This window comes from Maylandia zebra, linkage group LG20, assembly GCF_041146795.1.
Source record: "Maylandia zebra isolate NMK-2024a linkage group LG20, Mzebra_GT3a, whole genome shotgun sequence".
NCBI lineage: Eukaryota > Metazoa > Chordata > Actinopteri > Cichliformes > Cichlidae > Maylandia > Maylandia zebra.
The window spans coordinates 22,029,866-22,045,384 of record NC_135186.1 but is presented as its reverse complement, the minus strand read 5'-3'; the positions used below and the strand labels follow the sequence as shown (position 1 = coordinate 22,045,384).

At 40.3% G+C, this 15,519-nt stretch overlaps 1 protein-coding gene and 1 long non-coding RNA gene across 5 annotated transcripts; one reads left to right on the top strand and one right to left on the bottom strand.

The window, feature by feature from the left end:
• Positions 1-1,415: 1,415 nt before the first annotated feature.
• Positions 1,416-12,023, top strand: LOC143414183 (uncharacterized). Its single transcript, XR_013094703.1, has 2 exons — positions 1,416-1,945; positions 11,703-12,023. It is a non-coding gene; the product is annotated as an uncharacterized LOC143414183 (long non-coding RNA).
• tp53inp2b (tumor protein p53 inducible nuclear protein 2b) lies at positions 3,874-13,932 on the bottom strand. 4 transcript variants are annotated; one of them, XM_076877976.1, is made up of 5 exons: positions 13,644-13,932; positions 8,915-9,253; positions 8,031-8,207; positions 7,634-7,790; positions 3,874-7,539 (listed from the first exon to the last, which is right to left on the bottom strand). In XM_076877976.1, the coding sequence occupies exons 2-5, from the start codon at positions 9,036-9,038 to the stop codon at positions 7,275-7,277; spliced, it is 723 nt and encodes a 240-aa protein (XP_076734091.1). In that variant the 5' UTR covers positions 9,039-9,253; positions 13,644-13,932; the 3' UTR covers positions 3,874-7,274. The 4 variants fall into 4 exon arrangements, with proteins under 4 accessions (XP_076734091.1, XP_004546017.1, XP_023010650.1 ...); XM_004545960.5 differs by having other exon boundaries at positions 7,634-8,207; XM_023154882.3 differs by having other exon boundaries at positions 7,634-8,204.
• Positions 13,933-15,519: the final 1,587 nt, after the last annotated feature.

Genomic DNA, 15,519 nt, shown 5'->3' with positions numbered 1-15,519 from the left:
TAAGTCTGTGTGTTTTTGCGTCATTTCCTGATGATAAATGAATCCCATGACCACAAATGAAATGGGATTTTGTGTAGCTGCTACTCTGGGACTACCATTGCTTATAAAGTGTTGCCTTGAAACCTGATATTTAAAAAAAAGAAGAAAAAAACAGTGTCAAATGCAAAGCACTCATTATACCATCACGCCCCTAGCTTCAGGCTTCACAACAGAGAATCCATATGCATGTACAATCAGTGCACATTCTCTGTGCCCAGCAAACACATACATTTAAAGTCATCCTGACCTAATTTTCCACTAACTGAAGTCCCCTTTCTCGAGTTACATTTTATCTGTGTTCACTTGTCTCATTCAGCCTTGTAGTTTCTAGTCTGAAGATCTGGTTCATGCAGCTTCCTGCTGAGATATGTATCTGAACTGTGAAGTGTTGACGTATTGTATATATGATCTAATCTCATACAGTACATCTTCTAACGTTCAGATTAAGATGCTTGGGGCATGCTTTGCAAATTCAAGAATCACTGTATATTCTCTGTGAATGGAGGAATGATATATTAAAAATCACCACATAGTTTAATTTCTGTTCTCTATATCGAAGCATAATGTCGTGTTTTATTTGCATTATGTGAACCCTGAGCTTTGCATTTTTTTGTTTCCCTATACTTCAAAAACCATTAGTTTGACTTTTTTAACTGTCAGTCCCCAGTGTCTAATGAATACATCCTCTGTAGTGATTAATCTTACTTTCTTGCACTCAAAGACATTTTTAAAGTTCCTGAAAACTTCTTGCACCAACTAAAGGGCTGGACTGTGGAGAAGTAGTAACTAACTTGATAAGAGTCTTGTTAGCACGATTTAAACAGGAAAAAGTAAACAAAGAAGTGTTTGCAAATGTTATCATGGTGACCTTTATGTCTCTACATTCTAACTTGGATCCTCTTTTGTTGTTAATGATTAAAAATATTTGGAGGAAGCTTTGGGGGGCAGGCTCTAACTTGCCATATCATAGAGCTGAGTAATAGCGGAGAACTGTAAAGTCAACAGATGTATGAGTAAGGCACACACATTAAGAGAAATGCGCTCCATACATATCATAAACAGTGAATGACCGCGAGAAAGAAACCGGAAGTACTCCTGGCCGCTAGGGGGGAGTAATGGGCCCTATGTTGACTGGCAGCAAACCCCTCAGAGGTTAAAACATTGCAGGCGCTGTCCTTGTTAGAACATTCAGGGTCATTGGGTTAGGTTTTGAAACAAGAACATTTTAAGGTACGTGAGGCGCTATCCAAATTAAGCTTCATTTAGATTCTTTTGTTCATTTGTATTTTGCACATTAGTTTGCATTTTTACCAGACAGCAGCAGTCTGTGCTGGATCAGGACAAACACTAGTGGCAGCTTTTTTTTTTTTTTTTTTTTTTTTTTTTTTTTTAAATGACATCAGAAACAGCAGTATGCGACATTACGTGATGGCAGAGCTTCAGTTCATCCTTTGTCATTTTTTTTTTTTTTTTTTTTTTTTCCGGGTACACACCGGCTCACTCCTTGGCGGCCGCTTGTCGGGGCCTGGGGCCTGGGGCTCGCTCGGGCCCCTTTGGAGGTGGGGTGCCCCCGGCCTCTCGGCCTGGGGCTCGGTCACTCAGGCACAGCTGGGGGCCGGCGGAGCTCACGGGCGCGTCACTGCAACTCCCCCTGACTTCTGCTCCGCGGCTGCTGGGCGAGCCCTCATCTGGGACTCTCCTCAGCTCTTACTGGAACAGTGGCGCGGCTGCCCCTCTGTTGGTCTTCCATGGTCTCTTGTGTTCTGGGGGCCTCTGGATGTCTGGAGTTTTGATCTCCTCCATACCCGCTTCACACCCTGGAGGACGGGGCTGTGGCCCCCCCACACTCCCTAGCAGATCATTACATGGAGAAACCTTTGGAATGCAAGCATGCTGATCCACACAGGTATGCACACATGGGTATTCACAGACGCGGACTAAAGCTTTCTTGGCTGCTGCCTCAAAGCACACTGTGCGCTGTCTATCTTGCGTGCTGCACAATATCGTTTATTATTTAGTAAATATTGATATCTATGACTAGCTAGTTTATTGTGATGGTGCTTTGTTTTCTCTATTATTATGTTGCTCTTTGTTGTTTGCTGTCTCCTCTGTTTGTTTTTTTTGTTTGTTTGTTTTTTTTTCTCCATACAGGTGACCCAGGAGTTCTTTTTTTTTTTTCTCTCTCTTCCCCCCCCTTCTCACCGTCTCTTCTCCCCTTTGGTTTTCTTTCTTTCTCTCCCCCTCTTTCTCTCATTCATTCCCCCTGTCCTATTCATTAAAAAAAAAAAAAAAAAAAACTAGTGGCAGCTTTGAGAAATCCAAATAATAAAAAGTATTTTGGTTTGTTTAAAACAATGAAAAACCCTGCTGTGTGACATAATTATTTTATTTTATTTTTTAAATCCTCGTCAGCCTTTTAAGTTTCCTGCTCAGCTTGGACTAATGTACTCAAAGCTAAGCATAACAGGACTCCACCCAGTTTCAGTCCACAGACAGTACTCTCTTTAACCACACCTGTCTATTTGCTTGTTCCCTTTTTGCAAACAGTTACATCTGCCTACAAAAAAAACCCTACTTTCATCAGCAGTTAAGACACTTAAAGAACTGCCTATATTCAAATAGGTGTACTTAAAGGTACTTGCTACTTGGTAGCCAGGTCTCAGCAAACTAATGCAAAACAAACACTGTGTTTTTGGTGGGCAGAGAGGAAAACATCATCAATGCCACCAATGAAATTTTCACGTCTAGCTTGCAAATAGAAATTTGATAAAATGTGTATGGTTTTATATTGTTAACAGCAAGCACATGCCAAATATATCCCCTGCTCTCTCTCCAAACAAATACAATGTGTCCATGCTCTCATACGACAATCTTTATAAATTCCACTTTATATATTAAGTGTTATTTCAGCTGCTCTTCTCTATGCTAACACGTTCTTACTTTCAGTTCATATTTATCACTAGATTAGCATACCTTTTTGAGTGTCACTGCCACTGCATGAAACAGAAAAATATACTTAAGGGAAAAAAAGACAAAATCATTAAACAGGCATTAAACAAACTGACCCTCTGTGTTTTGAATATCATAAAAAGTCTTCCCTTCACACACGTCTGGTAAAAGAAAGACTTTAGAAGGAGTGTAGAACAAGTCAAAATGTGGGACATTGTCTCCAGATGTGGGACAGGGGGACAAGGAATAAACATGCTAAAGAGGGACATCTGGTCACCTTAACCCTACACTGTACAATTATTTGGTTAAATACTTCAGCTATAAAATTTTATAATCCAACCAATTTGGATATTTATAATGCCAAGTCATAAGCCATATAGCGGGTGGCTGTAGCTCAGGTGTCAGAGCAGGTCAGCCACTAATCAGAAGGCTGCCTCCTGGCTGCATGCCAAATATGGCACTGGGCAAGATATTAACCCCATGTTTACCTACTGGTGGTGGTCAGAGGGCCAGTGTCCGGCAGCCTCGCCTCTGTCAGTGTGTCAGTGCGCCCCAGGGCAGCTGCTACAATGTAGCTTGCCATTGCCAGTGTGTGAATGTGTGTGTGAATGGGTGAATGACTGAATGTAGTGTAAAGCGCTTTGGGGGTCCTTAGGGACTGAGTAAAAGCGCTATACAAATGCAGGCCATTTACCATATATAGTTTAATATTCACAATTATTGCGCTTTCAACCAGGTGCTTATGCATTATTCTAAATGTTAGGCTATAAAATAATAACACTGAGTGTTATAATAATAAGTACTACGGCCTTTTTAAGCTTTCCTATATAAGACTGCATTCCAACACCTCTTTTTGCGGTCCCACATGAAAATAATGACACGAGATTCAGGTGTTAACCTGAGCATTTATTGTTGTTATTGTCGTGGGGGGTATTTTTGGCGGGTACCTGTGTTTTCTGAATGGATGTTGGACAACCCATCCGTTGATTTTTGCATAGGTCTTGCCTGTCAGTGGACAACTGTCCGCTTTGGGTGTGGAAAAAAAAAAATCAGTACATCACAAAAACCATGCAGAAATAGTGAAAGGCACAATCACCATAGATATCAGATACATCAAATTTTATATGTCTATATCTTTCATTTTCATGGAGGGGAGGGAGGGTGTACTAACTGAGATGTAACATGGGGGGGAAACCCCAAGTGTTTTGAAGCTGCCGTCATATTAGGGCACGACGTAAAACATGTGAAACTCCCCAGACATTCAACGCTTTCATTTAAAAGATTATATTGTCGAACAACTCTTCTAATAACTATATGGGAAAATACAAGCATGTTCTATTGTATTTTTATAGTACATTTCTTTTTTTTTTTAAATATATAAACTATATGTCTACTGCCTCATTTTGTCACTATCCACATCCCACATCTGCTATAGGCTCAACACAGTGGGTGCCCACTCCCTCCCCTGCAAGTTTTGAATGACCTTGCCTCCTAAAACCACACATTGCAATAATCACACACAACATACCTAAACATGTTTCCTTTTTACATTTCATTGCTGATAAAGGACAGAAAATAAAAGTAAATGAAATTTGCAGCATCAGAGGTATCTGCGGCGATTTGGCATGCACCCATAATCCACCTGTGATCTCTCATCATTAACCTGTTTTTACTGTTTTCCCCTCAAACAAGATGCTTCCTCTGAGGCACAGTGAGAATAGTAAAAGCCCCTTGGAGAGAGTGTGAAAGCCTAAACAGAGATATCTTGATGTGTATGTGTGCAGGCTCATCACCTCAGATACACCCGCTGCACTTGAGAGACTGACAGGATACATTATAGCCACCCTTAAAGCAGAAACATTTGTAATTTAATAAAATTAAGTAATTTGTAGGATTATTGACAGAAAAAAAGGTTTAGCATGTGACTCAAGAACCACACAGGACATCTATTTTCTCGATGTATCTCAGTCTGTCCTTTTAACACTTCAGTACGGTCATAAGACTGGACCCTCAACAGCATTTACACAGCAGCTGGTGCTGTGTCGAGTGGGCCCTCTGGAGGGCAGTGTTTGCCTATGGCACGTCAACTCTGAGCCTATATCTTTTTTTTCTTTTTTAAATGGTGCATCTCAACAAGGTGACACTGAAAATGGAGCAATGACACCACTTGTGGCCCTCCTGGTTTAAAAAGCGAGCACAGAGATGCGGCAGAGACTGGATTCTCATCAGTCCCGTTGGACACGAGTTCTGAGAGGCTATGACATCTAGCAAAGCATTATAAATTGTTCTGTAATATTTACAAGAAGAAAAAGATGACAGATATTTGTGTCTTTTTCGTAGGATTCAACGGATCGGGACACCTCACACACAGTCCGGGTCAAAATGAAAAGAAGAAAAAAAAATGATCACAAAAGGAAAAAACAAAACAAAACAAGCACACGGCACACCGCTAAAACTTTTTGACTCACAAAATGTATGACAGTGCAAACGTACATCCATTTCTCAAATAATTTACAAACATCAGTATACACTTCAGCACCATTGTTTACTATTGTTGTTGAATACATATCAGTAAGCTAGATTTTTAAGTGGACACTGTTAGAGCTGCATGTGCTAATATGAAATATGAGAACCATGAAGGAGATATCAGCAATGCGCTGCGCGTCCATGAGGAAGATGATATTTGTTGAAAGTGTTGAATCTGGGGTGAAGATGCTTGTGTTAGGCTTTGAAAAAAAAAAAAAAAAAAAAAAAGTCCCGTGAAGACAGTGCTTTTATCCATAAAAGGGACAGACGTAAAAATGCTCTCTGTGTTGGTGTTCACATGGATAACATAAGATCACAGCACACACTGTGTAAAAGAATGACTGATGTGTGTGCTGGGCACATTGCTTTAGTTTACAGAGGACACAAATAATGATAATCGTGCTGTTTTATGATCTGCGGGGGGAGAAACGATTATAATGTGTTGACTTTAAAAAGCCCAAATGTCTACTTTCTGTTTATCTGGCAGGGAACAGTTTAGATTTTCTCTCCGGATGGAATCATGCAAACAGAAACAGTCCAATAAAATTACTGTTTACGAGACAAAGTAAGCAGAAAAACACATGACAAAACAAAATAATGAGTTACCACCGATACCGCTCTGCACTTACTATGACCTGCCATACCCTGTAACCCAAAGGCTAGCCTTGGCTATTTCCACTGCATTTATAATCCTCACCTTTAATGACTATAGAAGTGCCAACGACAACTATTTGAATATGCAAAAGCAGCAGCTGTACTCTAAAAGCTCTCCAATAAAATGTGATGTTACATTTTAAGGACTCAGGCTGCTCAGAGGGTTACGTTACACTTTCCTGTGAACCTTTCTCGTTAAACCACCTCAGTCTTCATTCAGTTATGTTCCAATTCATCATGTCTTTTTGCTTTACTCTTTAATCTGTTTTGCTCTCGCCATCATCAACTTGCTGTTATCCTTCACAAAGTAAGAAGAGAGAAAATCTCACAACATTTGGTTTCCTCTGATGAAATCGGTTGCTTCATGTTTCCTGGGCTTTGTCGTGTACTTTGCTCATTAGCGCACCAAATTGGAGAGAAACAAATGTCTAGTGAATTTCCTCTCCCCTTCGTCACACACGGTATATCCTTCCACCTCTTCTGAACTATTAAAAAAAAATCATATTTTGATTGAATTCTTTTATCTCTTTAACATAAAGCTTTGAAGACATGATGACTTGTTTTTGGTGTTATAAAGACAAAATCTGTCTTGCATTGTTTCCACTGGAAAAGTCAGAAAACTGTTATTCCAGCCAGAGAAAAATAAACTTCAATTTGAATTTATTGTCTCCAAAATAATTAAATACATTTAACGGAGGTGTATTAGCTGAATTAATCTCTCTAAAATAAAATGCACTGCGGAGGAATGAACTTGGGGAGGCAAGATTGGACAGAAACTTTATAGAAATCAAGTTTTTCGTGCTTTTCAAGCATTATTATTACTACGAATAGCTTCTTTTAAGATTTTAAAGACTTTTTTTGTGGTTTGGATACTGCGTCGGACAATAAGTAGTAAAAAGGTCAACAATATCTACTCAGAGGGTTCGGTTTCATAACACCAGAATGGGAATTGAGCTACCAGGTGAAGTCAGATTATGTCTAAACAACAAAACACTACTGTTATCTTAAGTGCAACGGAAATTAAAAATGCTGTGGTTGACTGCGTTTATTCATGTGTGACTACTAATGCCCTCAGAGTAAACAATGCCCCATGTGCACTGGGGAGTTTAGTGGCAGAAGTTACGCTTGCTGGGCTGGTGAAGGAAGGTGTTTCTGCTGTGGGCTGCGTGGCGAGGGATCTGCTCCCTGGTGCGGTTTTGGCGTTGGATGCGGTTGCGCCCCAGATGGCGGCGTTCCACTCGGGCTTTGCTACGCTGGACCCTGGCCACTTGGGTGACCTTGGCCAGAGCACCGGCCTGGGCAGCTGCTCCACGGCTCACCCTGGTGGGCATAGTGCCGTGAGTGGCGGGGACCGAAGCTGGTTCAGCCGCTCTGATGGAAAAGAGAGAAAAGATAACATAGTTATGCTGATGCTGGGGAAAAAAGTGGATAAAGGGCAGGTATATTTTTAGCCAATCGCTCTCACCTCACGCTGCCCCCCAGGCTAACCATGCTTTCCTCTGCCACTGCAGACAGGTTGCTGTTGGACACCATGGACAGGTTGCTCGGGGAGACGTACACAGACATGCTGGGGTGCTCTATGAGCAAGTCTTCCATCGGGCTGGCCTCTGCAGTGGCTCCCTCTGCAGTGAAACAGGGGGGAGGGGTGACAAACCAGCTCTCATCCATGCAGCCTCTCTCTGAGCCTGCCCTACTGCTACACCCACTGCCCCCACACTCACTCCCAGAGCCTGGGGACATTGACGGCGTGGAGGAGGGCGTGGACAGTCTGACCCGTCTTGGCAGGGTTACGGGTGTAGTAGCACCCATGTCTGATGGGCTGGGGCTGGGACAGGACACAGGGTCTACTAATGCTACTGCACCTTGTGGCCGGCCTTTATGTGTCCTACGACGCTTGTGAGGGGGGTGGGGGACAGGGGCCGGGCATTCAGTCCTTGTACGTGCGTCTTGACGATTTGACAAGTTATTCTCTGGGAATGATTGTGCGATCAGTGGGATTCCTGACTCATCATCAACCTGCATCATGCAGTCAGACTCTTCTGAGCACATGGCAGCGATGAGATGGTTCAGATGAGAGGGGGGTCAGGGTGGGGGAAGATGTTGCACAAGTTATGCAAATGTGGCAGATTTTTCAAAAAGCCATGCAGGTCAAAGAAGGGATCACATACGCACGCACACACATACCAGTGTGAGGAATGTAAGGGTATTTAAAAAAATTGGAGGAAAGGAAGAGGGGGGAGGAGGGGTAAGGAAACATAAAAGAGTCACATCATTAGTTGTGTTGACCCTCTAAAGCTGTGATTATGTCATTGACATAATTTCTGCCTTGACTCTGCTGAGAGGTACTTTTATGTTATGTTGTTTGCTTGGCTTCTTCTGAGCAGGCATTAAAGCACATTCTCATACTTTAAAATAGTCTTTGTCATGATCAAGATCATAAACAAAGTGGAAGGAGATGCATGTTCACAGGTAGCTATGTGTTTCCGCCATTTGACGGACAACACAACCTTTGGCATGGCAGCCATATGGATGAGCGGCAGTGTAGCTGAGCCACGCCCTTATCATAATACTTCACCCCATCTCATCATCCCACTGTTGTTATCACTACACTTCATATATTAGTCAGTATCATAAACATGCACAGCAGCACACAAAGCATAATTTGACTATTTCCTCACTTTTGATGTAGCTTTTAAAATAACCATCCCTTCAACACAAGCCCAGCACAATGCTCTCTCTGACTCACCAGGCAGATTGACAATCATCCATCCCTCCTCGTCGGCCTCAGTCACACATGGGTTGGGTCCCTTCAGCTCAGCTACCACCTCTTCCACCTCCCCAAACAGCAGGTTGCTAAGACGCTGAAACATTGTCAAGTGTTGACGACTCTGGTGCTTTTGTTGTGGTGCACAAAGAAAAAGCTGTAGCTGCCTTTTTGAATTTCTTGTCGGTTGCTATTTTACGCTGTTCTTTGATTATTTTTTTCCCCAACTTGAAGCCTCTTGCTGGACCTTGTTTTGACAAACAGGTGTGGACAGGCTTCTGTAGTGCAAATATAAGGTTTCACTTGGTTTGGAGCAAAGGCCTGAGGGAGAGGGAGAGAGGAAAAAGGGGATAATTAGTTGCAATGAAAAGATGAAACATACATTAGATAAAGAGAGTAAGAAACAAAAGAGGTCAGGATTATTTAAAAATGCAATGCAGTCATTGTTTTTAGCGTGAACTCAAACCTTAGTGGCATTAAAAGTGTTGCTCTTTTTAAAAAAATTACTATTATTATTTTGAACATTAACGTGTTAATTAGAAGAGGTGGGAATCTTATAATGAGTTTATAAAACAACAGAGCTTTTTTGAAAAAACAAACAAACTTCAACACCACTCACTTTAAACACTTTATATCTTAACACTTCTGAAAGGTCACAGAAAACTGAAAAAAAATGTTTTGACCACTTGGGGGCTGCACATCAACACTGTGCCTGTCATTCATTTGGCATCTTACTTCTGGCTGCTGTGTTTTTGGTTGCCATGCACCCCTGAGGGAATATTTGGCCTTAGCAGCTAAACATCTCCTCATATTTCCAAGATAGTTGCTAATTTTGCCTGCCTGTCCAGGTAAATGTGTTAATGAATGCGTTTTTTTTTAACAGTTACTGCAGTAATAGTAGATGAAACTAAACAAAAGGACAAATACTTGAAAGATGCTGAAATATTTTTTAGAGCTGAGAACGATCGAATAATAATTACAGGTTTGTTACTACAAGCAATCTCGTGCAGTGATTTCCAAAATGTGGGTCGGGCCCCCCTAGTGGACTGTGAAGGTACTGCGAAGTTACATAAGAAACAGGAGTTAATGAGTTAATCAGCAAGCCAGTGTGTAATAACTACACTGCCCTCCCCTATTAGGTCAAGAAAACCAATCAACTCTCAGTTTCTAGACAGATGGGCAGAGCACAGAAGAAGAAGAAGAAGATTTTGGTATTCATCTAATACCAAGTAAATATAGGGCCAGTATTACTGATATCAGTATCAATACTGATACTTTTAACCTATAAAGGCAGCTTATGTAGGGGAGAGCAGTGTGTCATGGTTTGTGAGTTGAATCAACATTCATTTGCATTTCTGTGCAAATTTGAATGAAGACTTTTCATTGTAATTTATTGTGGTTGTGATTAATTATTAGCTAATAAAACAAAACACACCTTTCAGCTTTTCGTGTATTTAGAAATTATTAATTTTGAAATAATTCATTATTTAACACAATTAAGAAGGCAACATAGTGAAACAAAGTATCTGTCCAGTGTTGGTATCCACCTCTAGAAAAAGGTAGGCAAAACTAAAAAAGGTATATTTACAAAGAGCCACACTCTTACAAAACCAAGTAATGTGTGTGCACACATGTGAAAGATGCAAAGAAAACCAGAAACATTGTGACAGCAGGTGCTGAGGCCAAAGGACGAGGATGTGAACTACACGTGAACACACTGGTGTAATGTTAACCTGAAGTTTAGCTTATGTGACAACGCTCTGCATGTTCGAAGGTTGAGTTTTATTTAAACTGAGTATATAGGGCAAAGAGACCCAAGAGATCACAGAGTTCAACACGCTCTGCAACTGTCTGACACAGTTATTTTTGTTTGTGAATTCAAGGTTAGTGTTTATTTACTAAAGGAGAGGTTCGATATCAGGCCATAACCTATTTAAGTAATCATCACATTCAACCACAGTCTCATTTGCCCCAGAAATCTCATTGACTATAATGTAAAGTGTATGAAGCTGAACTTTCTCACTAAATAAATGAGAAGGTTAGTAAAGATAAGGTGAAAGACAAGGATTTATAGAGCAAAGAGTCATGGGAGCAGATATGCATGGATGCATGATGGGTTTCTGTCCTTATTTGGAGAATCACCATGATAACGGAGCAAAAAAGGGAAGACACATCCTAATTGCAGTCATACAGAGCATGCTTGTGGGATTGCTGATGTCAGGTGCTTGAAGTGATACGATAAGATATGAGATAAATCAAGTGAAGCAGTAACTGGTGCAAAAAGAAAAAAAGCTAAACCTTATAAGCCTTTTCTTTAAATGATGAAAGCTATTTAACTTGTTATATATATAATTAAGTTACTGTCATACACTCATTCTCTTTTAAATTTATTCAGTTAAGTTATTGTCTTGTGTTGTGTTGTCTTATTTGTGTTGTGTTTTGTTGTGCATAGTGCCGATGCAGGACAGTTTCCAATGTTGTTGTACTATTGTACTAGGTATGACTGTGCAATGACAATAAAGACTTATCTTTCTTATCTCTTATCTCTTAATTAAAAAAAGATCTGGGTTGCATGACCTGTTTTTTAGATCTTGTGAGAAAAAAAACATTCAGTCACTAAACAATGACTATGAAATGTTTTTGAGGAACTGTCTTTCAGCTGATGCGGTGCAGTGCATACCTCAGCACAAAGATTAATGCATTCCTTGACTAATAAAGCATTAAGTCATGGGACTATGACAAGTAAATTCTGATAAACAATGTTTTTCAGGCCTCAGTGCTGCTTTGCATAAGGTGGAGAGGAGATCCGCACAATAAACACCCAACATGGACTCGTAAGAAGCACTTCCCTGACCATTTTGTTAGCTTGCCAACTGAGAGCTACTGATTGGCCTTATAGGTACTGACACTGCCAAAAGAGCCCAAAGAAACAATGATAGCTAATGACCAGATGATGTATGTTTTGTGGAAACCTTGTCAAATCCACCCATTAACACAATGACAAAGATTCATGATGCTGACTGTTTTGTAAAAAAGCAGAAAGATATGCGTTATCTGAAAGTTAAAAGCAATAAAAGTGACTCTCACTCATTACATTTTCCCTTTCTTTTTCTTTATTATCACTGCTTGTAGCTGAGCATATGTACAGTACAGTAGGAAATAGAGCTGATTGAATATTTCTTGTGAGGTAAATAATATTTTCATAACACATTTTGTTTTTTCTATTTTAGGATACCTTATCTGGCCAGGGACAGCAGGTGACATTTGGCCCTCTAGGGTAACTGTAGCCCATTTATAGTTTATATGATCACTGATGCTGTTAGATAATAAGGAGACCTTACAGGTCAAAAGGAACAATATATATATATATATATATATATATATATATATATATATATATATATATATATATATATATATATATATATATATATATATATATATATATATATATATATATATATAGGCATGAATAATGCAGAAGAAAGCCTTCTTACATGTTGAACAAGAAGTTTTGTGGATTTGTTAAAATGTGGCAGTAACACAACAGTATATATTTAATATGTTCCGGATGTATAGGCAGCTCTATTGATTGAGGTTTTTTATTTTATTTATTTCATAAGAGGAGTGGGCGGGGCTCCCGAGAAGTAAAAACAAGCTGCGTCTGACGTCACGCCACTGACACTGACGGAGAGGCTCCAGCCTATTTTGCGACCGGAGGAAAAAAGAAAATCGGTCAGAATAACAAACAGGGGAAAAATATCAAGATTTTCTGATCGCGTGTTTGCAGTCGACATGGTTTTCGTGTTTGATCTGCATTTTGCAACACGGTACCGAAAAACCATCCGTGTGAGAGCGGCTGCTGTTGTCGACGGCTGTCGTCTGGACTTGAAACGCTTATGAAAAAAATATGCAGCGGTGTTTACGTTTCCAACACAAAGAATAGGCTCTTCATGTAAAATAAAACATCGACCTCGATGCCAGAGCATCGACGAGCCCAGAGAAGACGCGACTTTCTGCGCAGGGTATCCAGGTTAAACATGAATTATCCGTATAAGCTCTGGCTACAGCTGAGGGGTCAAAGCAATGACAGTTGTGGCTCAGCAACACTGCACGAAAGACAGGAGAAAAGAGGCTCCTGAATACACAGCGAGTCGGTTATTTGACAGAGCAGCTCAGGTTAGGCCTGGTGTATTTTTAGTGGAAATCAAAACCTAAAAAGGTCGACCTGCAACAAATACATCAACATCCGCCATCGACTCCACACCAGCATTTGGTGCAGTTTGCAAAACAACGACTGCTGGCGTCCTATAGGATTAATCTATATGCAGGCTGGTGTCATTTCTGCAGATGCAGGACGTCGAATCGACCCAACTAAGGCTGTTTATTTGGGCCTATAACATACTGCTTCCCCATCTATTCATGTCCTATTAACAGGTCATTTCATAGTATAAGAAAAAACACACACTCAAAGGCAGGCCAAGACAAAGGGATGCAATTCAATAATAAGAATCTCTATGATTCACGACAGCTGATATGTAATGGGTATTTTTTTTTATGAATAACCTTAAAAGGAAAGCAGCAGGTTCAATTGCAAAGATGTAGGTTAGTCTGATGCCTCTTTATAAGCACAGTTAGACACAAAACACACCGAGCGTTTAATCTGGAAAAAGAAATAGAGATAAAAAATACAGAAAATGAAATAGCTTACCTGCCCTTGCAGTGTTATTCAAGTTGTAAACGAGATCTCACACACAGTAGAAACGACAACTCTTAAAGCATAGCTTTAGATAGCCTTTATGTGAGGTAGTTAGAACACCATTATATAAAAATAAAAGGCTTTCTTCTTAGAAGAAGGGCTTCGTGTAAAAATGTTTACACGGACGTTTTCAGATCATAACATCTGCAGCTTTCCCCTCCTTTCCTCTAGTTTTTACGCTGCAGATTTTCCTGTTTATCGCTGCCTCCAGCTGATCCTCGGATCAGAATGTAGAGCGTACAAAACAGCTGATTGTGAGATCACTCAGAGCCACGCCTATCACCCCGCCCACGCCAAAGAAAGCGGCCAATCAGAATATTACACCCGATGCAAGCCGGTCTACTTGGTGACAGGGTGGGGGCTGGGCAAGATGAGCCGTAAACCTGCACCCAGATGGAAAGGGTGGCTTCACTGGGAATCTGAACTCTAATCAGCTTCCACGAACAGCATCCGTGGTTTTTGAAAGCTTGGCTGGGGGGAGGTAAACTGACTCTGGGTCTGTTTTCACACGTCTTTAATATAGGACTAGGAAAAAGTAGGATGTAGAAATGAAAGTATTTAAACTATCAAGAGAATGAGAAAGAGGAATCTGATGCAACAAACCGGTTATGTCACCATCTGAATGGAATTTGAACCACAGACACAACATGTTTGCAATAACTTTGTGTGATCCAGTTTTAGTGAGGCCTTTGCAGTTAATTTTTAACATATTAGGGGCCCAAATGTGATATGAGGTGAAATCCTATAAACAAGATATTTAAAATATGAAACAGTATCATTTCCGGTGTAGTTTTTACTTCTACTCATATGCTGGATGCTGGACAACACTGACAACAGCAATCTCATTTGCATGTTTTTCCCTGAGGGTGACTTATTTACTAAAACCTCAAATATTCAAATAATTTAATAGCCGCAGTTTACATCATGTTAATTTTTTCTTGTCAGGTGATGCTGGTGGTTTTACTTTACATTTCAATAGTAAATAAACCTCATTCTCTTCCCCTTCACCTTTTTTTTTTTTTTTCATTCCACTGGTGGGGACGACTTTTGCTTTTCAGCCTATATCGGCCAATCATATTTGCTATTTTGAATGCAGCTTTTGTGTAACCAATGGGATTTTTAGATGTTTGAAATACCCCTTGTGGTCACTTTTGTACCCAGCAGTTTGTAAAGCAATGAGATTATCCACTGCTCTTTGTGTTAGCACATTGTGACTGTTGCCATTACTGTGTGTGTTTTATACATGTGTGTTTCTTTAGGTGTTGTGTTTTTTATAAAATACATATTGTATAATGATTAATAGAAATGGTTCTTGTTCGCAACACGCATGTTTATGTCTCCATGGGTGTGTACCTGCATGCTTCGCAGTCACCATTCAGGGTGAAACATACTTCTGTTCTTCTAGCTGAAACTCAGCCAAACACATAATGACTTATTTAAATTTTATAACATGGATGCAATAAATTTGGGAATTATTCAGTAGCAGCTGGTCCTCTTTAAATAAGTGGATAACTGTATGTATTCACACCTTATCAGATGCAACTTGCTAGTACTGGATTGGAGCTCCTTTCCCCCCCTGTGCTGCTTTAATAGTTCATGGCACTGATCCAACAAGGTGCTAAAGGTTCCACACAGTCCATATTAAAATGATACCATGCTGCAGATTTGTCAGCTGTACATCCAAGATCAATCTTCGGTTCCACCACATCCCAAAGGTCGTCTATTTAAGATAAGATAAGATAAGATAAGATAAGATAACCTTTATTAGTCCCACACGTGGGAAATTTGTTTTGTCACAGCAGGAAGTGGACAGTGCAAAAGTTATGAG

Bases quoted from the DNA above. Each gene is read 5' to 3' on its own strand.
- tp53inp2b (XM_004545960.5), bottom strand. From the start codon at position 9,038: ATGTTTCAGCGTCTTAGCAACCTGCTGTTTGGGGAGGTGGAAGAGGTG. The intron at 8,208-8,914 runs GTGAGTCAGAGA...CCATGTGCTCAG, and splicing joins GATGATTGTCAATCTGCCTG to AAGAGTCTGACTGCATGATG. The intron at 7,540-7,633 runs GTGAGAGCGATT...CTTTTCCATCAG, and splicing joins AGCCTGGGGGGCAGCGTGAG to AGCGGCTGAACCAGCTTCGG.